The 26,364-nt window shown below is 43.1% G+C and overlaps 1 protein-coding gene across 1 annotated transcript in view; it reads left to right on the top strand.

Moving 5' to 3' along the window:
• LOC131709445 (L-selectin-like) overlaps positions 1-25,561 on the top strand; it is a 33,630-nt gene extending 8,069 nt beyond the window's left edge. The window contains exons 3-5 of the mRNA XM_059011984.1: positions 13,556-13,897; positions 24,883-25,224; positions 25,557-25,561. Of these exons, the coding sequence (XP_058867967.1) occupies positions 13,556-13,897; positions 24,883-25,224; positions 25,557-25,561 (689 nt within the window). The remainder of the gene's footprint in view (positions 1-13,555; positions 13,898-24,882; positions 25,225-25,556) is intronic.
• The last annotated feature ends 803 nt before the right edge of the window (positions 25,562-26,364 follow it).

Raw genomic sequence — 26,364 nt, 5'->3', positions numbered from 1 at the left:
ATCCCTTCTGGCTCTCGGGACGCCGGCTCCTTCCCTTCTGGCTCTCGGGACAGCGGCTCACCCCTCTCTGGCTCTCGGGACGACAGCTCACCCCTCTCTGGCTCTCGGGACGACAGCTCCACCTTCTTTATTGGAATGACTGGGGCATCTCCCATATCTACCGCCAGGTAATTAACGACCATCAAGGCCAGCTCTGCGAAGGACGCCGGGTGATGCTGTTCCTCCTACTTTTCCCACCTCCCCCCATCTCGACGCCACAGCGTGTTGATAACTATGGGGAGGTCGTGGAAGAGGTCCGCCTCAGGGTGCATCAACCAGTCCCATATTTCCTGGGATGGTGGTGAAGGCGGTGATGTAGGAAGTGGTGGGGTGGCTGCCAAGGACGGGGTTTGCAGCTGCTCCTGGTCCCGATTGTGGGGGCATCCTGCCCAGTTGTGGCCATCCACCTCACAGTACCCACACCAGTCAGCTGGTAGCCCATCTGGACAGGACCTCCACCGATGATCCTCCTTCCCGCACCAGGAGCACCAGGGGAAAAGACTGGCTGGGTCCTCCAGCTGGGGTGGCTGTTGTTGCAGCAGCCTACATTTCTTCGGCTGCTGCATCTCCTGCCTTTGCCGCTGTCTGCTCTTCTTGCCCATTTTAAATAAAGGTTTCCAAAAAACTCCCAAAATTCAAGAAAAAAAAAAATTACTGCTCTGAGCCTCCAGGTGGCGCTATCCCACTTCTGACACCAACTGTGACAGGATGGACCGAGGTTTGAGACTCAGAGACAGTATAAAGTTCAAAAATAAAGTTTTTAATAAACAAAAATACAAAATAAACCAGCACGAGGGCCAAACAAAAAGATTTAAACATAAAATAAACACACAAAACAAAAACTTACAAAATAAAGTTTCCAGGCTGGGCGTTGCCTTCACTGGAACAAAAAAAAAACAGCACATACAAACACACTCTTGCTTCTAGAACTCTCTTCTCAACTCTCTCTCCTAGCCAGGGCCTCTCCCCTGGCTTTTATTCAATGTGGATGGAGCCCAATTATTCAATTATTACTGATTAGTCAATTAGGGCTCCAGCCACATTCTCACATGTTTTTCTGGCAGGGAGGAATTTTAACCCCCTCCCTGCCAGTCCCAACATTGATCATAAAGACGGGGCAGTACCCCGTCACAACCCCACTATTCTGTTATCATTAACTCTCCTGCTAATACCCTGCTATTCTGTTATCATTAACCCTCCTGCTAATACCCTGCTATTCTGTTATCATTAACCCTCCTGCTAATACCCTGCTATTCTGTTATCATTAACCCTCCTGCTAATACCCCGCTATTCTGTTTATCATTAACCCTCCTGCTAATACCCCGCTATTCTGTTTATATCATTAAACCTCCTTCTAATACCCTGCTATTCTGTTAATATCATTAACCCTCCTGCTAATACCCCACTATTCTGTTTAAATAATTTACCCCACTGCTAATACCCCGCTATTCTGTTATCATTAACCCTCCTGCTAATACACTGCTACTCTGTTTATCATTAACCCTCCTGCTAATACCCCGCTATTCCGTTTATATCATTAACCCTCCTGCTAATACCCTGCTATTCTGTTTATATCATTAACCCTCCTGCTAATACCCCGCTATTCTGTTATCATTAACCCTCTTGCTAATACCCCACTATTCTGTAATCATTAACCCTTCTGCTGATACCCCACTATTCTGTTTATATCATAAACCCTCCTGCTAATACCCCACTATTCTGTTTATATCATTAACCCTCCTGCTAATACCCTGCTATTCTGTTTATCATTAACCCTCCTGCTAATACCCTGCTATTCTGTTTATATCATTAACCCTCCTGCTAATACCCCGCTATTCCGTTTATATCATTAACCCTCCTGCTAATACCCTGCTATTCTGTTTATATCATTAACCCTCCTGCTAATACCCCGCTATTCTGTTATCATTAACCCTCTTGCTAATACCCCACTATTCTGTAATCATTAACCCTTCTGCTGATACCCCACTATTCTGTTTATATCATAAACCCTCCTGCTAATACCCCACTATTCTGTTTATATCATTAACCCTCCTGCTAATACCCTGCTATTCTGTTTATCATTAACCCTCCTGCTAATACCCCACTATTCTGTTTATCATTAACCCTCCTGCTAATACCCCGCTATTCCGTTTATATCATTAATCCTCCTGTTAATACCCCACTATTCTGTTATCATTAACCCTTCTGCTAATACCCCACTATTCTGTTTATATCATTAACCCTCCTGCTAATACCCAACTATTCTGTTATCATTAACCCTCCTGCTAATACCCCACTATTCTGTTATCATTAACCCTTCTGCTAATACCCCACTATTCTGTAATCATTAACCCTTCTGCTAATACCCCACTATTCTGTTATCATTAACCCTCCTGCTAATACCCCGCTATTCTGTTTATATCATTAACCCTTCTGCTAATACCCTGCTATTCTGTTATCATTAACCCCCCTGCTAATACCCTGCTATTCTGTTATCATTAACCCTTCTGCTAATACCCCACTATTCTGTAATCATTAACCCTCCTGTTAATACCCCACTATTCTGTTATCATTAACCCTTCTGCTAATACCCCACTATTCTGTAATCATTAACCCTCCTGTTAATACCCCACTATTCTGTTATCATTAACCCTTCTGCTAATACCCCACTATTCTGTAATCATTAACACTCCTGTTAATACCCCACTATTCTGTTTATATCATTAACCCTCCTGCTAATACCCCGCTATTCTGTTATCATTAACCCTTCTGCTAATACCCCACTATTCTGTAATCATTAACCCTCCTGTTAATACCCCACTATTCTGTTATCATTAACCCTTCTGCTAATACCCCACTATTCTGTAATCATTAACCCTCCTGCTAATACCCCACTATTCTGTAATCATTAACCCTCCTGCTAATACCCCACTATTCTGTTATCATTAACCCTTCTGCTAATACCCCACTATTCTGTAATCATTAACCCTCCGGTAATACCCCACTATTCTGTAATCATTAACCCTCCTGTTAATACCCCACTATTCTGTTATCATTAACCCTTCTGCTAATACCCCACTATTCTGTAATCATTTACCCCACTGCTAATACCCCACTATTCTGTTATCATTAACCCTCTTGCTAATACCCCACTATTTTGTTATCATTAACCCTTCTGCTAATACCCCACTATTCTGTAATCATTAACCCTCCGGTAATACCCCACTATTCTGTTATCATTAACCCTCCTGCTAATACCCCACTATTCTGTTATCATTAACCCTCTTGCTAATACCCTGCTATTCTGTCATCATTAACCCTCCTGCTAATACCCCGCTATTCTGTTTATATCATTAACCCTCCTGCTAATACCCCGCTATTCTGTTATCATTAACCCTTCTGCTAATACCCTGCTATTCTGTTTATCATTAACCCTCCTGCTAATACCCCGCTATTCTGTTATCATTAACCCTTCTGCTAATACCCCGCTATTCTGTTATCATTAACCCTCCTGCTAATACCTCGCAATTCTATTATCATTAACCCTCCTGCGAATACCCTGCTATTCTGTTTTATCATTAACCCTCCCGCTAATACCCCGCTATTCACTTTATATCATTAACTACCCCGCTAATACCCCTCTATTCTGTTATCACTAAGCCTCCTTCTAATTTCCTGCTGTTCTGTAATCATTAATCCTCCTGCTAATACCCCTTTATTCTGTTTATATCATTAACCCTCCTGCCAATACACCGCAATTCTATTATCATTAACTCTCCAGCTAATACCCTGCAGTTCTATTTATATCATGAACCCTCCTGCTAATACCCTGCTATTCTGTTATCATTAACCCCCTGCTAATAATCCTGTATTCTGTTTTCATTAACCCTCCTGCTAATACCCTGCTATTCTGTTATCATTAACCCTCCTGTTAATACCCCGTTATTCTGTTTTCTTTAACCCTCCTGCTAATACCCCACTATTCTGTTTATATCATTAACCCTCCTGCTAATACCCCACTATTCTGTTTATATCATTAACCCTCCTGCTAATACCCCATTATTCTGTTATCATTAACCCTCCTGCTAATACCCCGCTATTCTGTTATCATTAACCCCCTGCTAATAATCCTGTATTCTGTTTTCATTAACCCTCCTGCTAATACCCTGCTATTCTGTTTATATCATTAACCCTCCTGCTAATACCCTGCTATTCTGTTATCATTAACCCCCTGCTAATAATCCTGTATTCTGTTTTCATTAACCCTCCTGCTAATACCCTGCTATTCTGTTATCATTAACCCTCCTGTTAATACCCCGTTATTCTGTTTTCTTTAACCCTCCTGCTAATACCCAGCTATTCTGTTTATATCATTAACCCTCCTGCTAATACCCCACTATTCTGTTTATATCATTAACCCTCCTGCTAATACCCCACTATTCTGTTTATATCATTAACCCTCCTGCTAATACTCCATTATTCTGTTATCATTAACCCTCCTGCTAATACCCCGCTATTCTGTTATCATTAACCCCCTGCTAATAATCCTGTATTCTGTTTTCTTTAACCCTCCTGCTAATACCCTGCTATTCTGTTTATATCATTAACCCTCCTGCTAATACCCTGCTATTCTGTTATCATTAACCCCCTGCTAATAATCCTGTATTCTGTTTTCATTAACCCTCCTGCTAATACCCTGCTATTCTGTTATCATTAACCCTCCTGTTAATACCCCGTTATTCTGTTTATTATTAACCCTCCTGCTAATACCCAGCTATTCTGTTTATATCATTAACCCTCCTGCTAATACCCCGCTATTCTGTTATCACTAACGCTCCTGCTATTACCCCGTGTAACAGTGCGAGGAGCTCTGTAAAATGTATTATTTATTGATTTTTAGAACGGGGTCTCCCTCTCCACCCCTGTGCAATTCATTGTTTTTACTTAAAAAAATCCTCACCTCCAGACGATATTACAGCGAGCCGTGGCGGCGCAGACTGACACTTTCCTTGACATGGTGAAGGACATGCTAGCCAAGGCTTTGAGGCCTCTAAGGGAGGCAATGCATGATAATGGTGTGCTCCTTCATTCCATGAGAGCAGACCTCGATGCACACAGACAGGGTGCGATTTGTCAGATTTCCAGTGGGGGGGGGTGGGGTGTAACAGGGCAAGGAGCCCTGTACAGTGTTTTGTTAGGCGGGGGTGTAACAGGGCGAGGAGCCCTGTACAGTGTTTTGTTAGGCGGGGGTGTAACAGGGCGAGGAGCCCTGTACAGTGTTTTGTTAGGCGGGGGTGTAACAGGGCGAGGAGCCCTGTAGAGTGTTTTGTTGGGCGGGGGTGTAACAGGGCGAGGAGCCCTGTACAGTGTTTTGTTGGGCGGGGGTGTAACAGGGCGAGGAGCCCTGTACAGTGTTTTGTTAGGCGGGGGTGTAACAGGGCGAGGAGCCCTGTACAGTGTTTTGTTAGGCGGGGGTGTAACAGGGCGAGGAGCCCTGTACAGTGTTTTGTTAGGCGGGGGTGTAACAGGGCGAGGAGCCCTGTACAGTGTTTTGTTAGGCGGGGGTGTAACAGGGCGAGGAGCCCTGTACAGTGTTTTGTTAGGCGGGGGTGTAACAGGGCGAGGAGCCCTGTACAGTGTTTTGTTGGGCGGGGGTGTAACAGGGCGAGGAGCCCTGTACAGTGTTTTGTTAGGCGGGGGTGTAACAGGGCGAGGAGCCCTGTACAGTGTTTTGTTAGGCAGGGGTGTAACAGGGCGAGGAGTCCTGTACAGTGTTTTGTTAGGTGGGGGTGTAACAGGGCGAGGAGCCCTGTACAGTGTTTTGTTAGGCGGGGGTGTAACAGGGCGAGGAGCCCTGTACAGTGTTTTGTTAGGTGGGGGTGTAACAGGGCGAGGAGCCCTGTACAGTGTTTTGTTAGGCGGGGGTGTAACAGGGCGAGGAGCCCTGTACAGTGTTTTGTTAGGTGGGGGTGTAACAGGGCGAGGAGCCCTGTACAGTGTTTTGTTAGGCGGGGGTGTAACAGGACGAGGAGCCCTGTACAGTGTTTTGTTAGGCGGGGGTGTAACAGGACGAGGAGCCCTGTACAGTGTTTTGTTAGGCGGGGGTGTAACAGGGCGAGGAGCCCTGTACAGTGTTTTGTTTATTTATTTTTAGAACGGGGTTTCCCGCTCCGCCCCTGTGCAGTTTATTATTTTGTATTTGTGGTTTATTATTATGATGTTTATTGTTCTGATTTATTATTGTATTTATATGACAGTGAAAGCCGTGTTTATTGTTTATTTGTATTTATTTAAAAATGTATTTATATATGACAGTGAACCGTCGTGTTATGTTATTTATAAATGTGACGGCGTAGCCGAATATTTTGTAATGTTTAATAGTGTGGATGGGAAACCCCATCCACAGTAATTTAAAAACCTTGTGCAGAAGGTGGCCATCTCCCGAATTAATTAAGTGATTCATTTGTTGCTAATCGGGAGATGGTCACCTGCATAAAAGCCTGCAGCTCTCTGCACTCAAGGTGGGTTGTTAGGAGCGAGCGAGTGAGAGGAGCGAGAGAGACACGAAAGAGAAATGAAACTTACATTAAATAAAGGATCACTGATGGCTGCTGCCCAGCCTGACTGAGGTACCAAAAACTACCTACGTTAACAGCAACTCCAATAATGTTAAAACACATTCATGACAGGTACTTGCTTTTTTTGCACATAACCTCAATCATGGTCTTTCTATGGAAGTTTTTTTTTTAGCTCAAGATAAATGTCTTGTGTAAAATGTTTTTCTGAGTTTCCATTCGCTCCTTTTATTTTACTCGAGTAAACTGGGCTTTTCACTCGACGTCATGCAAATGAATGGGAAAGGTGGAGGTTGATATGTAAATCAGCTATGCCTAAAGTACTCATGCTGTTTTTGAAGATTACTAGTGAAATTTTGTGAAAATGTGGTTTCCATGTGCAGAGACCTGCTACACGAGTGAATCGAAGCTGCTGTAATAAAGCAAAATACCTTGTGCCTGGCTGGTTAATAATGTGTTTTACTTCTCTTGCCCAAATTGTTTTTCAAATGTCATTAGTAGTGAATACTGTATCTTACGACTCATTAATTAAAAATAAACTCAGAGGTATAAAATGAAACTGACCAACAGGTATTGGAGATCACCATGGCTGAAAAAAAGGACGGGAATTAATTCAGTTAGACATTTAAGCAGCAAGGGTATTCTCAAACAGCTGCATTAATAACAAGGGCATAACAGAGTTCTTGGTAAGTGGTTTTATACAGACTGTAAACCCACAAGAGATACAACATGACAGAGCAGACACAGCAAAAAACAATAATTAAAAAAAAAAAAAAAACGCCCGCATTATCATTAAGGTGAACTACACCACTGCTAACCATAAAATCGGCCATCAGCCACTACTTTCTGCCGTCTTGGAATCCACAGTAACAACTGACCTGCTCCCTTGCAATATTTATAGTTAAGAATAAACACTCTCATTAACATTTACACGTGAAGTGCGGGTTTCCATGCGAAACTGGGCGTGGTTTTCCCATGTGTTTCGTCATTTACACGAGTAAATGAGATTTACCCTGTCTCTCTCTTTGGACGTTTTTTTCGGCCACAAACCTGATTTACCCGAGAAATTCTCCCTAACGTGCCCGCGCATCGCCATTTCACGTGTGAACTGACCCGCATGGAAACCCCATGATTGATAACTGCACAGAGTGTAACAGCAATGAAGGGAACATAATACAACACCCGTATTTTAACAGCTTAATCTGCAGGAGTTCATTGCTGTTAATCTTGGCCTTTTTTCCACTCTGCTCAGCGGGTCACTCGACGGGTAAAAGTTCCAGTCTTTGGCTCTGGGGCTGTTTAAAAAAAGCTCCTCTGGATTTTTCGTGTCCTGTCTTCATTTCTTTTTTTTCTTTAGTATAGTATGCACTTCCGATAATAATAAAAAAATAATATTTTTGAAATGCAGCAACTGAATGACGTTGACATGGTTGATTTTCATTGGTTAATTTGCCTTGCTCCGGTGCACACACCACTACTGTTGGATGACAATGACGGGTGAGTGGAATCCGTGCCTGATCCACTTTATACTGCCAAACTGTATGATCCGGCTCCAGTGAAACTAAACTCCATTCCTTTTCTTTTTTTAAATCATGTTAATACAATTTGCTACTGATCTTAAGTGCTAAGACTGAGATTTTTTTGAAGTTAATTTGCGTAGAAATGATGCAGCATACATTTATTATTTTAAATATGTTTTTATAATTTCTTGAAGAAATCATTGTTAATTAAAAATCTTTTATCGGGGGTGATAAATTTATCCCCCCCGGGATGACAACTGAAAGTGCAGAGCCAGGGAAATCCCCTCCACTCCCCCCCCGTCAAAACTCACCCTGCACACAGAAAAGCAGTGGAGAAAGTTATTGCAATGATGGACACCCTTAAAGGTGACATGAGGCAGGTGAAAAAGGATACAAACCATTGTCTTGACCGTGTGGAGGCGTTTCAAGACAAGCTTAATGATTTGGAAGACTCATCAAGGTGCTGCAACATGCATGTGGTTAATCTACCAGAGGAACAAGAGGGGAGCAATCCCATCCAGTACCTCTGTGGATCCCCAGCCTTGCTCTCCCCTCATCTTCTTCAGCGATCCCGATCCAGACAGACAGAGCACACTGCGTGTTTAATAGCTCAACACATGGCTCTAACAAACCACGTACACTAATATTTAATTTACTTTGCTATTTGGATCACCAAACTATTCCACAGGGATCTTGGGAATCGCAACCTATACAAGTGGAGGGTCATCGCATCAGCTTCTTTGTGGATTATTACCCGACTACAGCTAACAAGAGGAAGGCCTTCACACAGGTCAGAGCTAAGCTTCACCAAAGAGGAGTGGATGCTTTCCAAATCTACCCGGCAATATTGAAGGTTTCTTATGAGGGGAAAAAACTGTCATTTGGGTCTCCTGTTGAAGTAGAGAAATTCCTAACACGTTTGACCAGTCCAGGGCCAATACCTCGCAGGAGAGCTCTCATCTTTGATCTTGCCCTCTTCAAGAGGACTCAATTGCAGATGAATAACTGTTATGCTTGATCTCTGCGCCGCTCTACAGCCTGCGGAGCTGTGTATTTCAATGGGGTTTATTAATTGTTGATTCTTATTATTAGGGGGATAAGGGATGTTTAATGTTTGACATCGCGGTGTGCATGTCACAGGTATTAACAGCAGGGAGGGGTGGGAGGAGGAGGAGGGGATCCTCAATGTTCTTCTCTTTACTACTTTAAAGCCGGTTCTGTTGTTGCTATTTTTATCACTCCTTTGCTAAACCTTGTATTAACTAAGGGAGGGGGGATCCCTCGGGCTCTGGGCATGGGGGGGTTGGTGGGAGGGACATATTGTGGGTTATTTTCTCTGTACTTGTTCTTTTGGGAATTCTAAGTACCTTCTGTGTTTTGTACGGGTTACTGTAATCTTCCCTGCACTTTGTTTTGGTATGGCGCTGTTGGGTGGATTTTTCAATGCTTTCTTATCTATATCATACTGTGCTTTTATGACAATGGCTAAGTTCTCTGTTGTATCTTTTAATGTATGAGGTTTGAATTCGAGATTTAAATGTGCAAAGGTACTCGATTATTTATAAAGGCAAAAGGCTGACATAGCTTTGATTCAAGAAATGCATTTAAAGCCAATACACATTTCGATTTCAAAATGGTCATTCTGAGTTAATTGTAGCTTCCAGCGATGGATCAAAGACAACGGGAGCTTCAATCTTAATGGAACACATCATGGATATATCTATCGATAGGATTAATTCTGATCTAATAGGTAGACTTTTGCTCTGCTATGCTAATGTGAATAGCGAAAAAAATGGTTTTGCATCGATCTACACGCCTACAGTATATAAGCCTGCATTTTTTCCTTGGCTCACAAATGAATTGCTGTCTTTGGGAGAGTATAAGTTAATAGTGGGTGCAGACATGAATGTGTGTGTTGACAATCAATTGGACAGATCCTCAGTCAGTATTTCTAATACAGTCAGCAGCTTCTAAAGCACTGCATATTTTCATTAAGAAATTTAATTTGACTGACTTATGGTAATTTCAAAATCCATCTGCCAAGGATTTCACATATTTTTCTCCATATCACACAACATTCTCTAGGGTTGATTTTATTCTTTCCTTTGTTAATATTTCATGCTGCTCTGGTAATGTGGATATACTGCCTAGAAATATCTCTGACCACTATGCAGTTGTGTCTATACTTAACCTGGCTCCCAGCCAAGGCAAATTGACCAGGTGGAGAGTCAATACTTCACTTCTGCAGAATCAGGATTTTCTGGCTCAGTTTAGATCAAATTTGACAAAATTTATTAATATTAATGTTGGTTTGGTATACAATCGAGCAATGAGTTGTGCTTCTATCAAGGGTTTTATGTGTGGTAATGCGATTTGCTTTTCATTCCATCTAAAGAAGTCGAAATTGCAATTGATATCTCAGCTGGAGTCTGGCTGTAGCAACTTAGAAAACACTTTCAATTCTCATTACAGTAGTGCTGTTGATTCAAAATTGAGGGCAGAATGGGCTGAATTGAATAATTTGTTTAAACAGAGGGTTGAATTTCGCATGCACTCTACCAAGCACAAATACTATACAGACAGTAGTCGACCATCTCGCCTTCTTGCTTTAAAGTTGAAACGCCAGGAGGGTAGATTTACCATTCTAAAAACCAATTCTCCAACACAGGGGCTGGATTCTGATCCCACAGTAATTAATGAAACCTTTCAATCCTCTTTTGTTAATTTTTACTCCTTTGGCTACTCATCCACACCGTAGCGATATCTTGTTTTTTTTACAAGATCTCAACCTTCCCAGTATATCTCTGGAAGATGCAATGATGCTGGAAGCTCCAATATTTCTAGATGACTTGTTACAGGCAGTTAAATCTGCTAAAAGGGGCTGTTCTCCAGGAATCGATGGACTGCCTGCCAAATTTGCAAGGTCTGATTTGGCTTGATACAATAAATGCTGCAATTACATCTGGCGGTTTTCATTGAGATTGTAACGCTACTTTGTACTGCCCAAATCAGGCAAAGATCTTAGTGAGTGCACCAGCTATCGTATTAATGGCGACATAAAAATATCGTCCTGGCTCATCCAGTAAAAGCACTGGCGCAGAGTGCAGGATGCGTCCTATAGTCTGGACATCGCCGGTTTGAGTCCAGGCTATTCCTTTGCAGACCGAGGATGGGAGCTCCCAGGGGAGGCACACAATTGGCCGAGCGCCGCCCGGGGGAGGGAGGGTTAGGTCAGTCAGGGTGTCCTCAGCTCACCGCTCAACAGCGTCCCCTAGTCTGGCCGGGCGCCTGCAGTCTTGCCTGTAAGCTGCCCAGGGCTGCGTTGTCCTTTGACGCTGAAGCTCTGGCTGGCTGCATGGTGAGTCTGCAGTGTATAAAAAAGCGGGCAGCTAACGGCACACGCTTCGGAGGACAGCGTGTGTTCATCTTCACCCCTCCTGAATCAGCATAGGAGTGGTAGCGGTGAGATGAGCTGAACAAAATAATTGAGCACTACTAAAATGGGGAGAAAATAACCAAAAATGAATTGGCGACTACTAAATTGAAAAAAAATGCCCCACGCACTCGTCCCGTCCCTAGTCCTACTATATCAGAGGCATCAGTCTGCAGGATAAAATGTATGAATCAGGCTCAATTTACGTATTCCTTTATTTCAGTTTTAGGTTCAATTTAAACACACAGGAGGCTCATTGAAACAATAGAAATGTCAACAGATCGCTCACTTGAGGAATGCAGACTGATATAATCAACTTCAATACATGGCTGCATGTCCTGACTGATGAATACAAATAATACCGCATCACCTCATTGTTATAATAGGTTTTCTATGTAGCGGTTGATTTGTCCACTCCTGGTCGGACTAGGTATGACAGTATGTTATCTCGCAGCTACATGATTCTTTTTTTGTCAGGGTAATTAGTACATATACAGTGCTTATAGAAAGTCTACACCCCCTTGAATTTTTTTCATGTTTTGTTGTGTCAGTGCCTCACAGTTTCATGCATTTAAATTAGGATTTTTTATCTACACACCATACTCCACACTGTTAAGGGGAAAAGTTTTTATTGAGAAAAAGATTATATATAAAAAATACAAAACTGAAAGTTCATAATTGGATAAGTCACCACCCCCCTGAGTTAATACTTGGTGGAAGCACCTTTGGCAGCAATTACAGCTGTGAGTCTGTTGGGATATATTGTTAGAAGTGTTGAATTTAAATCAAGGGAAGTAATGTTAAAACTTTATAATGCATTAGTAAGACCTCACCTAGAATATTGTGTTCAGTTCTGGTCACCTTGTTACAGAAAGGATATTGCTGCTCTAGAAAGAGTGCAAAGAAGAGTAACCAGAATTATCCCGGGTTTAAAAGACATGTCGTATGCAGACAGGCTCAAAGAATTGAATCTATTCAGTCTTGAACAAAGAAGACTACGCGGCGATCTGATTCAAACATTCAAAATCCTAAAAGGTATAGACAATGTCGACCCAGGGGACTTCTTTGACCTGAGAAAAAGAAACAAGAACCAGGGGTCACAAATGGAGATTAGATAAAGGGGCATTCAGAACAGAAAATAGGAGGCACTTTTTTTACACAGAGAATTGTGAGGGTCTGGAACCAACTCCCCAGTAATGTTGTTGAAGCTGACACCCTGGGATCCTTCAAGAAGCTGCTTGATGAGATTCTGGGATCAATAAGCTACTAACAACCAAACGAGCAAGATGGGCTGAATGGCCTCCTCTCGTTTGTAAACTTTCTTATGTTCTTCTTAAGCCTAATTTTGGTTTGAAACTGGAAAATGAATGGTTGCCATGCACAGGCATGATGGAAAATACTGTATAGTGGCTGCTTCTTTTTTCTTTAATTTCCTGGAAAAACTCCCTGGCCGAACATGTATTTAACATGTAAAATCAAACCGTGCTCAGTTGTTAGTGCTGTGAAAGAGCAGGCTGGAAATTTCTGCTCCGCTCCCTCACTCCATATACAATGTGCTCGCTCCGCTCCGCACACAGCCAGGCACCGTGAGCTGTCAAGGCTGATTGATGGCCTATAAGAAGGCTCATTGAAACAATAGAAATGTCAACAGACCGCTCACTTGAGGAATGCAGACTGATATAATCAAACTTCAATACATGTCTGCAAGTCCTGACTGATGAATACAAATAATACCACAACACCTTATTGTTATAATAGGTTTTCTATGTAGCGGTCAATTTGACTGCTCCTGGTTGGAATAGGTATGACAGTATTTTATCTCGCTAATTTTTGCAGCTACACGATTCTTTCTTTGTCAGGGGAATTAGTACATATATTTAGGAAAAGTCAGGAAAGAACAGCTCCGTATCTTAATTTAAATTTAAATCCAAAAAACGGTCAAAATGACTGCCTTGCTAGTGTTAATCATGTTGTTTTTTCTTCATCAGGGTTGTGTGTGCCTGTGTACAACCAGATCAGAAAATATGTGTTTGTGGAAACTGTGAAGGGTTGGTCTGAAGCTCAGAGGTACTGTAGAGAGAATCACATAGACCTGGCCACTGTGCGCAGCCAGGAAGAAGCAACACAGCTCTTAAGTATTGTAGGAGCTTCTGTCAGGGATTCCTGGATTGGGCTGTATCGTGATGACACACAGAACTGGCAGTGGTCTAACAGCGATGATGTCATCTACTCCAACTGGAGGGCAGACCTCTTTTGTGCTTCAGTCAATTCAGATGGAAAGTGGACTGATTTACCCTGCAACCTTCAGAAAGCCTTCATGTGCTACAAAGGTAAAGACATAATTATATATATATATATATATATATATATATATATATATATATATATATATATATATATATATATTGCAATTGATTATTCATTTATTTCAGTTCTTATAATTATTAAGCATCCCTGTGAGGGGAGCTTGTATGAGTTTGCAAATCCACCCACTCCTACAGCTGCTAATATCTCAAACTATTTCAGCTTGCAAATATTTTCAGTCAAAACCCTGAATCCAAGTTGCCCTTGAAAGGATACAAAAACATACAGTTATAAGATGTGTTTGGTGTGTTTCAGAGGCTGTTTCAAAAAATACCTACATTTCATTAGTGATAGATGGATGGATCTATAACACTGTGTTTTCCTCCTCTGGTGAGGTGTAGGGCTGTCAGGTTTATCTTCCCCTCTGGGCTGGGGTTTGCTGTGTGAAGGTTGAAATCTTCTCTGGGAGTTCTGTGGCAGTTCATTTCTTTCAGATCCAGGAAAGTCAGGCTCTGCTTCATCTCCTAGTACCCGAGTGCTGCTGGTATTGGGCCGGGTATCTGTATATTTCACCATACTCTCCTTTAGCTTCCAGGATGGTTGGCATTGAGTTGTCTGCATTTCCACTGCGCTCATGGCAGCTCTGACCTCTGCAGACAGGTTACGTATGAACAGCAGCTTGACGCTCTTGTCTACATTGTCCCCTGGATGTGCTTAACCTGCATAGTAAAGGAGTTTCAGTTCCTTGTAGAAGTCTCTTGGGTCCTCATCCTTCTTACATTGTCTGAGACAGGCTGTGTGCAGGGCTGTGCAGGGATCGCCACACTTGGAGTATTTATCTGTTAAGGCAGTGCACATTTTCTCAACATTTTTCCTGCTCCACTCCTGTACTGTGTCAACAAGTGTGAAAGTGTAGTCTGGCCTTATGGAAATCACTTGTCAGTCCCCAGTCATTCATAATATCCTGGATATGACTGATGTTTTCCCTCAATGGTGATGTTCAAAATTGCTGATAGTTGACGCTAACTTGTGGACTTGGTGTAAACCATTAGTTCTTAGTTCAGGTTGAAAAATCAATAATACATAGAGCTCTTAGAGTTTTTTTTCTGGACCGTGTCCTTTTGGATTTCAACATCTTTGAGGGTCTGTCGCCCCCGACAGCAGCATAGTGGCAACTCTGGATGCAGATCTCATCTTTGAGGGCCTGTCACCCCGACAGCAGCATAGTGGCAACTCTGGATGCAGATCTCATCTTTGGATTCCTCACATTGCCAGGCATTGTCTTTCTGAGAGCCTTCCAGCTCAGCAGTAGATTGACTTTGCCATTCGATCATCTCAGTGTGTGTCTGTGTGCTTTGTGTGTCCTGTCTGTGTCTGTGTGTGCATGTCGGTGTGTGTGTCTGTCTGTCTGTGTCTGTGTGTAACTGACTGCATGTCTGTGTGTCTGTGTGTTTCTGTGTATGTCTGTGTCCTGTGTGTGCTGCCTGTGTCTGTGTGTGTGTTTCTGTGTGTGTGTCTGACTGTCTGTGTCTGTGTGTGTCCTGTCTGTGTTTGTGTGTGTGTCTGTCTGTGTGTGTGTGTGTCTGTCTGGCTGTGTCTGTGTGTGTGTGTCTGATTGTGTCAGTTTGTCTGTGTCTGTGTCTGTGTATGATATATATTGTGATAGTAAAGGGCGTAGGCCCTTTAAGAAATGGCTGACTGGCCTCAAAGACTACATTACCCAGAAGTCCTGGGTTCATGAATCAAAGAGGGCGGGGTTTGCTGACATATAAGGAAGTGGTGTGTGGCAGTGGTGTGTGGCAGTGGGGAATACACCACCAGAGAGATCTACAGACTTCTGGAATCTCAGCTTGAAAAATATCTGTTTTGTTGAAGACTACTAGTGATTACACACATTATTAAGAATAAGTCTATTTATTTGCCGTTTGCCGTGCACAACAGAATAGTTGTACTATTCTTTGTGAAAACAACACAGTTTATTTTTATTTAGTTGTAGCAGAGAGTGAGTATAATCTCTGCAAATTAGAAAGTTAACAGAGCCCGTCTCTAGTATTGGCGTGGGCGCCGTTTGTGTTTAAGTTTTGAGACGGGAAATTTTTTTTTGTTCTGTGTACTGTGTGGGACTCTGCAAACCAAAAGACACAGACAATGGGACAGGATTTGTGGACTATTGTTTATTGTTTTACAATAAACTGAACACATTGGCTGGACGCCAGAGTTGTGTTCAGCTATCAAACTGTTTCAACACATTCCAGTTTACTTACCCTTGCTACAGCTTTACCACGATAGCAGGAGCGCTCCCCAGTTCACTTGCCCTTGCTACTGTTTTACCACAATAACAGGAGCTATCTTACTTTTTCACCGTGCTCCAGCAGAGGGAGCCAGTTTCAGCATACTTACCTGTGTGCTCACCGTGCTCCAGCAGAGGGAGCCAGTTCCAGCATACTTACCTGTGTGCTCACCGTGCTCCAGCAGAGGGAGCCAGTTCCAGCATACTTACCTGTGTGCTCACCGTGCTCCAGCAGAGGGAGCCAGTTCCAGCATACTTACCTGTGGGCTCACCGTGCTCCAGCAGAGGGAGCCAGTTCCAGCATACTTACCTGTGTGCTCACCGTGCTCCAGCAGAGGGAGCCAGTTCCAGCATACTTACCTGTGTGCTCACCGTGCTCCAGCAGAGGGAGCCAGTTCCAGCATACTTACCTGTGGGCTCACCATGCTCCAGCAGAGGGAGCCAGTTCCAGCATACTTACCTGTGGGCTCACCGTGCTCCAGCAGAGGGAGCCAGTTCCAGCATACTTACCTGTGGGCTCACCGTGCTCCAGCAGAGGGAGCCTTTGCCCGCAAACTCACTTTCCTGTACCTGGTACTAAAGTAGGAGGAGCACCGCTTCACTAACGGTCTGCAGTCAAGAGACCTAACTAAGACTGTACCAGCAAGACAAAGTGACTTCCTGGGGTAGGCCTAAACAGGGAATAAAAGTGAGACAGTTAGTGGCCTGTATGATCTTTTGGTGGTGGGAAACAAAGTTTGTTTGGTGTATAAAATAAAGTTACTCACCAGTGTAAATCTACGAGTCTGTCCAGTTTCTGCCAGAAAAACTACTAGGGCATCTTTCACAAAATGTGTATATATATATATATATATATATATATATATATATATATATATATATATATATTGTAACACAGCAGGGAGGGGGTTAATCCTCCCTGCATGGGAAAAAACATGTGCGAATGCACATTTGTTTAATTGAATTGTTTTGCTTTATTGTTTTATTTAATTTGTTAATTGGTTTATTATTAATTATCCCCTGCACCTGGTAATTATTGTTAAATTAGAACCAGGTGCAGGGTATTTGAAGAGGGCAGTCAGTTTGCTCAGGGCTGCTGAGGAGAGGGAGGCAGAAAAGGTGCTCTGCTTCCAAGCAGTCGTCAAGTGTAGAAATCCTGTGTGTTTTGTTTTGTGTTGTGGGGAAATGGCTTAGCCGTCCCACTTTATAGTCAGGGTGTTCCTGGAAGTTTTAGTTAGCGCTCCGAAGGAGCTAGGTGTTGTTTTTGTGTTTTGTTTGTGCTTATTAAAAAGTGCGCAGAAGCGCTGAACCTCCAATTTCTGTGTCTGGGTCAATTTTTAAAGGGGCAACGAACCCGAGTGGGGGCAATATATTACACGTGGTGTCAGAAGGTGTGGGTGCCCCTACGACCCAGTAAAAAAAAAAAGAAGAAAAAATGGATTTTCAAGAACTGATCAAGGAGATCAAAATAAATAAAAACACTGCTGCTCAAATTGAGCAGAACAAGAAATGGAGACTGGAGAGGGGGCTGCTGGAACGAGAGCCGAACGAGCTGGAGCTGCTGCTTCAGAGGTGGAAGTTGGAGAGAGAAGCCCTGTGGTCTCCTGCACCAGAGGAGCTGGTGCTATGTCCAGAGCAGGAGGAGGAGTCTTTCCCGGAGCCAGAGGAAGTGGAGCCGCTCCATCTCCAGAACCACTGGCTTCAGACAAGGGGGAGGAGGTGAGGTCTGTACTGCCACCACAGCCTCAACCTCCACCCCTGAGAGCTTGTCCGCCACAAAACAGTGCGGTCCAGCAACCTGTGCTCCTGGACACCTGGTCAGAGTGCCCGGACCTCCAGCTGTTGGGCCTGAAGATCAGTCCAGAGCACCACCATGCACAGTCTCTCACCTGGTCCCCTGCTCCACTCAACCTGAAGCCCCAGACGTCGTGGCGCAATCGGCAGACGTCACTTAAGCTCCCCCTGCCTGTTGCTGTACTCCCCCTGGCGGCTCAGACATCGCTTCACTGTGGTCAAGCCTCAAGCCTCTGCCTGCTGCTGCTCCCGACAGCTCACCGGCCTGCACAGCTTTTGCCCCAGTCATCCTGTCTGGGTCCCTCATCGCCAGGTCATCGTCCCTACCCTGAAGCGCCGGAGGAATCAACCCATCCTCAAGCCCACCCGAAGGATCGGGAGAAGATGGCAATCTTTGGACTTGAGGGTGGGTGGTTGTGTTTTAGGGGGGGAGGTGGCCGTAGAATGGCCGGTGTGTTTCACACATGGGGGAGGAAGTGTAAGATAGTGTAGTCCGGGGAGAAAACAGGACTACACCTCCCAGAAGGACATGGGCTGAAAAACCCTAATTTAATTGTTAATTTTTGTTAATTATCCCTGCACCTGGCTATCATTGTAAATTACAGCCAGGTGCAGGGTACTTAAGGAGAGCAGTCAGTCTGCTCAGGGCTGCTGCTGTGTGAAGAGCCCGACTGTGAGTCGTTAAAAGGGAAAAGGTACTGTGTGTACGATTCTCGCTGTGTTTCTGTAAGGACGGGGAAACAGCTTAGCTGTCCCGTGGTAGACAGGGTGTTCCTGTAATTTAGTTAGCACTCCAGAGTGGAGCTAGGTTTTTGTTTTATATTTGTTTCTTTTTTGTGTGTGTCTAAGAATAAAAGAAAATTAGCGCAACAGTGCTGAAAAAAGAATTTCAAGTTCCCGTGTTTGGGTCAATTTAAAGGGGAAAGAGCCTGGCAGAGCCTGTGTAGCGAGCGTCTCCCTTACATATGGTGTCAGAAGTGCCCTTCTGGCTCAAAACACAGTAAAATGGATTTAAAAGAGTTAATTGAACAAATTAAATAAAACAATAAAGCAAAACAATTCAATTAAACAAATGTGCATTCGCACATGTTTTTTTTCCCATGCAGGGAGAATTAACCCCCTCCCTGCTGTGTTACAATATATATAGTGCCTATAGAAAGTCTACACCCCCTTTCAAAATTTACACTTTTTGTTGCCTTATAGTCTGGAATTAAAATAGTTTTTTTTCATTGATCTACACATCCTACCCCACAACTTCCAAGTGAAAAAATATTCTAGAAATTTGTAGAAAATGAATAAAAAACAAAAACTTAAATATCTTGGTTGGATAAGTGTCCACCCTCCTTGTAATAGCAATCCTAAATTGGCTCAGGTGTAACCAATCACCTTCAAAATCACACACCAAGTTAAGTGGCCTCCACCGGCGTTAAATTGTAGTGATTCACATGATTTCAGGATAAATTCAGTAGTTCCTTTAGGTTCCCCCTGCTGGGTAGTGCATTTCAAAGCAAAGACTCAACCATGAGCACCAAGGAGCTTTCAAAAGAACTCCGGGACAAAATTGTTGAACGCACAGATCAGGGGATGGGTATAAAAAAATATCAAAGGCCTTGAATATCCCTTGGAGTACGGTTAAGACGATTATTAAGAAGTGGAAGTTGTATGGCACCACCAAGACCCTGCCTAGATCAGGCCATCCCTCCAAACTGGATGACCGAGCAAGAAGGAGACTGATCAGAGAGGCTACCAAGAGGTCAATGGCAACTTTACAAGAGCTACAGACTTTTATGGCCAAGGCTGGTCAAAGTGTGCATGTGACAACAATATCCTAAGCACTCCACAAATCTAGCCTGTATTATATTCAAGAAAGACCACATGGAATCCCGGTTGAAGTATGAAAAAAGACTCGGGACATTTGCAGCCATGTGGCAAAAAGTTTTGTGGTCTGACAAAACTAAAATGAAACTTTTTGGCCTAAATTCAAAGCGCTATGTTTGGCACAAACCCAACACAGCACATCACCCAAAGAACACCATCCCTACTGTGAAGCATGGTGATGGCAGCATCATGTTATGGGGATGTTTCTCATTGGCAGGGACTGGGGCACTTGCCAGGATAGAAGGGAAAATGAATGGAGCAAAGTACAGAAAAGTCCTTGAAGAAAACCTGCTGCCCTTTGCAAGAAAGCTGAAACTGGGACGGAAGTTCACCATTCAGCATGACAATGACCCAAAGCACACAGCCAAATCTACACTGGAGTGGCTAAGGAACAAAAAGATAAATGTCCTTGAGTGGCTCAGTCAGAGCCCCGACCTAAATCCAATCGAAAATTTGTGGCATGACTTGAAGATTGCTGTCCATCAACGCTCCCCAAGGAACTTGAAAGAACTTGAGCAGTTTTGTCAAATATTGCCAAATCTAGGTGTGCAAAGTTGGTAGAGACCTATCCCAACAGACTCACAGCTGTAATTGCTGCCAAAGGTGCTTCCAACAAGTATTAACTCAGGGGGGGTGCAGACTTATCCAATTATGATCTTTCAGTTTTGTATTTTTAATATATAATCTTTTCCTCAATAAAAACTTTTTTCCCCTTAACAGTGTGGAGTATGGTGTGTAGATAAAAAATCCTAATTTAAATGCATGAAACTCTGAGGCACTGACACAACAAAATGTGAAAAAAGTTCAAGGGGGTGTAGACTTTCTATAGGCACTGTATATACAGACGTGCTCAAATTTGTTGGTACCCCTCCACAAAAAACGAAGAATGCACAATTTTCTCTGAAATAACTTGAAACTGGCAAAAGTAATTGGCATCCACCATTGTTTATTCCATATTTAATAGAAATCAGACTTTGCTTTTGATTTTTTATTCAACATAATATTGTAAATAAGAAAACAAATGAAAATGGCATGGGCAAAAATGATGGGACCGCTAACCTAATATTTTGTTGCACAACCTTTAGAGGCAATCACTGCAATCAAACGTTTTCTGTAGCTCTCAATGAGACTTCTGCACCTGTTAACAGGTAGTTTGGCCCACTCTTCCTGAGCAAACTGCTCCAGCTGTCTCAGGTTTGATGGGTGCCTTCTCCAGACTGCAAGTTTCAGCTCTTTCCATAGATGTTCGATAGGATTCAGATCAGGACTCATAGAAGGCCACTTCAGAATAGTCCAATGTTTTGCTCTTATCCATTCTTGGGTGCTTTTAGCTGTGTGTTTTAGGTCATTATCCTGTTGGAGGACCCATGACCTGCGACTGAGACAGAGCTTTCTGACACTGGGCAGTACGTTTCGCTCCAGAATGCCTTGATAGTCTTGAAATTTCATTGTGCCCTGCACAGATTCAAGGTACCCTGTGCCAGGGGCAGCAAAGCAGCCCCAAAACATAACTGAGCCTCCTCCATGTTTCACTGTAGATATGGTGTTCTTTTCTTTGAAAGCTTCATTTTTTCGTCTGTGAACATAGAGCTGATGTGACTTGCCAAAAAACTCCAGTTTTGACTCAGCTGTCCAAAGGACATTCTCCCAGAAGGATTGTGGCTTGTCAATATGCATTTTAGCAAATTCCAGTCTGGCTTTTTTATGTTTTTCTGTCAAAAGTGGAGTCCTCCTGGGTCTTCTTCCATGGAGCCCACTTTCGCTCAAAAAGCGACAGATGGTGCGATCAGAAACTGACTTACCTTCACATTGGAGTTCTGCTTGTATCTCTTTGGCAGTTATCCTTGGTTCATTTTCTACCATTCGCACTATCCTTCTGTTCAATCTGGGGTCGATTTTCCTCTTGCGGCCGCGCCCAGGGAGGTTGGCTACAGTTCCATGGACCTTAAACTTCTCAATAATATTTGCAACTGTTGTCACAGGAACATCAAGCTGCTTGGAGATGGTCTTGTAGCCTTTACCTTTACCATGCTTGTCTATTATTTTCTTTCTGATCTCCTCAGACAACTCTCTCCTTTGCTTTCTCTGGTCCATGTTCAGTGTGGTGCACACAATGATACCAAACAGCACAGTGACTACTTTTCTCCATTTAAATAGGCTGAATGACTGATTACAAGATTGGAGACATGTGTGATACTAATTAAAGAAACGAATTAGTTTGAAATATCACTATAATCCAATTATTTATTATCTTTTCTAAGGGGTACCAACAAATGTGTCCAGGCCATTTTAGAATATCTTTGTAGAATAAGCAATAATTCCTCTCTTTTCACAGGTTCTTTGCTTTATTCTATGACATACCAAAGGCATGCAAGTATACATGATAAAATAGCTTTTAATTTCATCACTTTTCAGGAGGAATGAAGCATTATTTCAATGAGCTGTAAGGGTACCAACAAATTTGAGCATGTCTGTGTGTGTATATATATATATATATATATATATATATATATATATATATATATATATGTGTGTGTGTGTGTATGTGTGTGTATATATATATATAAAACTACATGTCCCAGGAGCCTCCGTGGCAGAAATAGGAGGGGACGGGGACTCCTGTGTATTTAAGGAGGCAAGCTGAGAGAGTCAACGCAGTTCGTGGGAGGTTGCTGCAGGGAACAGACTCCAGATTGCTTGGAATAAAACTGGAATACCGAAGCCTGTTGCAAGCTTGAAAGGGGTGTGTGATTCAGGACTGCCGCTGTTTATGCAATTGTATTTATTGTTGAATCGGCGGGTGAATAAAATCACCAAAGTTAATTTGCTACAGTGTTGGAAAATTAAACACATAATTATATAACCAGCCAAATAGGGAACCTGGGAGTGAGGGGTAAACCTGAAGGCATGTGACTTTGTGATCTAATATAAAAATAACCACACAGACTCGTGAGAGACTTTAAAAACGTTATTTGTTGAACACTATTTCTGGTGGGGAAACCAGAAAGTCTGCCCTCTTCACATCCGGGAGTTCTGGATCGGACATCTCAGCCACGTAGGAAGCGTCGGACCTTTTGGAGCGGTTCCACCCAAAGTTTCCTGATACTTACCTGAAGGAAAACCACTTGGAGCTGTAATAAAAGGGAATAAAGAGGAAACTGAAAAAGGGAAAAACAAGAAAAGAACTGTAGGTCTGTTGCGCACATGGTGCGACTGAGCCTCCACTCACCTTACAAGACCATCCATACTGCCCCTATTGGTGAACAGGGGAAATACTTGCCTACAGACTCAAGCGGTGTTTGTTTGTTTCACTGTGTAGAGAGGGACAAAGAAGAAAGTCAGTTAGGCCATGTGACCGGGTCTTACGTCACTTGCGTGGATAGCTGCTGTATACAACACAGAGAGACAACTGGGAGGTGGTTTTGAAACGCCGGCACAGGCGCGCAGGATTTATTAACACAAACAGAAATTAAAGTAAAGGTGGTCATGTGACGTTACCAGCCATGGTAACGCACAGAGGACACATACAGCAAGCTGTACAAAAGGCAAAATAAAACACAGTACACAAACTACAAATAAAAGGTGCCCCAGAGGGCGAGCGCTAGCCTTAAAACGAGGCGTCCCGCTCCAGGAACCTGCTACACTACGTAACCCTCGCTATACATCACATGGGATCACAATCCCCTAACCTACTCATGAGCCGGTATTCATACAACGACTCCTGCTGCTTCATACGGCCTTGGCTGGGCATTGCCTTCACAAGCACCGCTTGCAGTCTCAGGGTTGCGTAGCTGTCGTTCCTGCAGCGCGGACCCTCTCCTCCCGAGTATACGCCGCTCCCCTCTGGCATGGCGTTGCAGTCGCCTCGAACCATCTCCCGCGGATGCTTTTGAACTGACGGACACTCAATCAAGACCCGCCCACCTGCTGATTGAGGTCCAGCACAGCCAATCACTTGCTGCCCTTCCCCTCAACCAAGCCTAGCAGGCAGCAAGTCTCAATCGAGCGCCCGTCTGGAAAACAATAATTCAAATTAAAAAAACAACTCCAAAACAACACACAATAAACCCATTTCCCCATACAAATTATACCAACACTAAATACACACGTGCAGGGCAATTGCCCTGCTACAGGCCCGAACAGGGCTAGGCATATTATTTTTGTTTCTTTATTTTGTGTAAATAATAAACTTACCTGGACCATACCATCCTCTCTTTGAGAGACTCCTGTCTGCATCTCCGGTTTCTGGACACACCCACTTACTTGTCTGTCACAATATATCTATATATATATATATATATATATATATATATATATATATATATATATATATATATATATATATATAATACCCTGATAAGTATTAGCTTTGATACTTGCGTGTACTTCCCGTTGGTATAGTTCAGTTTCAGGTAAAGCAGGATGTCTTAAGGGAACCAGAGACGAAAACTCTGGTTACGAAAACTCCACAGCTTTGCAGCCATTCTGAAGGGACAACTTTGACTTGAATCTTCAGAACAAAGGGAGGCCAGAGAGCGTTTCTGATTGGCTAGTCATATCAGAGCTGTTTGAAGTGGAGGTGCCAATCACTGTCTCCTGTGTCGGGCAAACGTTGAGTAAATTACACACGGTGATAACCCGTGTCTCTGCGTTTGCATACTGAGTAAATTACACACGGTGATAACCCGTGTCTCTGTGTTTGCATACTGAGTAAATTACATTGATTAATTAGTGATAGCCAGTGTCTACACATTCGCAGACTTAAACTCATTACTGAGAATATCAGTCTGCCTGCAATGTGATCTACAATACCCAGCTGAGAACACCGAAACAGGAGTAAATTTAACCAACTAAAAAATATACTTCTGGTATAACAACTTTCTGAGAATTTTGCCCCTTATTTTTAAATAACACACAGATGTACTTGTAGACAAGAAGCAGATTGTGATAAATTGTAGGATTGATGAAACACACAATTTCTTTTGGGTTCAGAGCCAGCTCACCTCCACAGCTCCCAGCCTCTCAGCTGCTGTTTGTTTGTGTTTACAGAGACCAGCAACATCACTGAGAGATACACCCTGATTGAAGAACTGAAAACCTGGACTGAAGCTCAGCAGTACTGTAGAGAACACCACACCGACCTCGTCAGTATAAAGAACGCCAGTGAAAATGAAGAACTAGTGAAGAAAGCGCAGGGCAAGCCCTTCTGGATAGGCCTGTTCAATGAGCCCTGGAAGTGGTCACACCAGGGGGATAACTACACATTTCACAACTGGAGCAATGGGGAACCAAACAATGGGGGAGGGGATGAGAACTGTGTGAAGATGAGTAAGAAGGGTGAATGGAATGATGCTCCCTGCAACAATCAGAACTCCTTCTTCTGCTGTGAGGGTGAGGACCCTGTTCAGACTGTGTTCTCATTTAATTCAGTGTAAATCTTCAGGTTGAAAGAGGGAAGCATGATTAGATCTCTTCAATAGGTCCTGGTGGTGACACATCTATCAGTTTCAATCATAGAGGGTCTAAATGGGGTTAAAAGAGTAAACAAAACCCGAGTTATATTTCCATAGGCTTTATGGTATTGTGCTGTGCTGTGCAATATCCTATAATAACAAGACATGTTCCTTTACACATTCTAAAATAACATTAACATTGATTGAGTTTTTCTCACAACGATTTCTTTGTCTACCTGGTGTTTCCATGACCTTCGTCACTCATGCCAGAATGATACTCATGTTACAGTACAAACCACAAGCATGTTGTTAGTATATTTATTATTATTATTATTATTATTATTATTATTATTATTATTATTATTATTATTATTAAGGGAAGTAGAGCAGGAGCAGCAGCTTGAAAGAGGTGAGTGGGGAGGGGGTCCAGGGCACACGTGGTGGGTTTGTGGCCCTGGAGCAGGGAGACTCTGAGAGGGGAGAGAAGGTGGAGGAGGGTGAGTTAGTAGGGAACGCAGTGGGTGTAAGGCTTGGAGCGGGAGTGGGTGGGGCGGAAGGAGAGGTGTTAAAGAGTTTGGGGATATCTGAGATTTTAGAAGAGAAGAGGCAAAGTCATCAGAGGAGATAGAGGGGGGAGGGTTTAGGAGGGAGGAGAAGGTAGAGAGTAGTTTACGTGGGTTGTTAGTGTCATTGTCAGCATTACCCTGGTGGAGACAGCAGCATAGACACAGTTTCATTGAAATGCATTCGAACAATACACTGGAAACAGGAAACACTAAATCTTGTTGTTGTGTGTTTTCTTTACAGATTCAGACCCCACAAGCCCCCCTTCCACTCCGGTCTCTCAAGGTATGCAGTGTAATCACTTCAGTGGATTCAGAACCACTGCAGGAATCTGGCTTTGTTATAAACTTTCTTTTTTCTCTTTTTCTTGTTACATAAGGAGAATCCTCGAGCCCCCCTTCCACTCCGGTCTCTCAAGGTAAGTGCAGTTTGAAGATGGCAGTCTGTTCAGTGTGATTGACAGCCCACACTCACCAGAGGAGATAGAGGGGGGAGGGTTTAGGAGGGAGGAGAA

The sequence above is a fragment of the Acipenser ruthenus genome, chromosome 43, assembly GCF_902713425.1.
Source record: "Acipenser ruthenus chromosome 43, fAciRut3.2 maternal haplotype, whole genome shotgun sequence".
In the NCBI taxonomy this organism is placed as follows: domain Eukaryota; kingdom Metazoa; phylum Chordata; class Actinopteri; order Acipenseriformes; family Acipenseridae; genus Acipenser; species Acipenser ruthenus.
The sequence above is the reverse complement of the archived record's forward strand: the minus strand, read 5'-3'. Positions and strand labels throughout refer to the sequence as shown.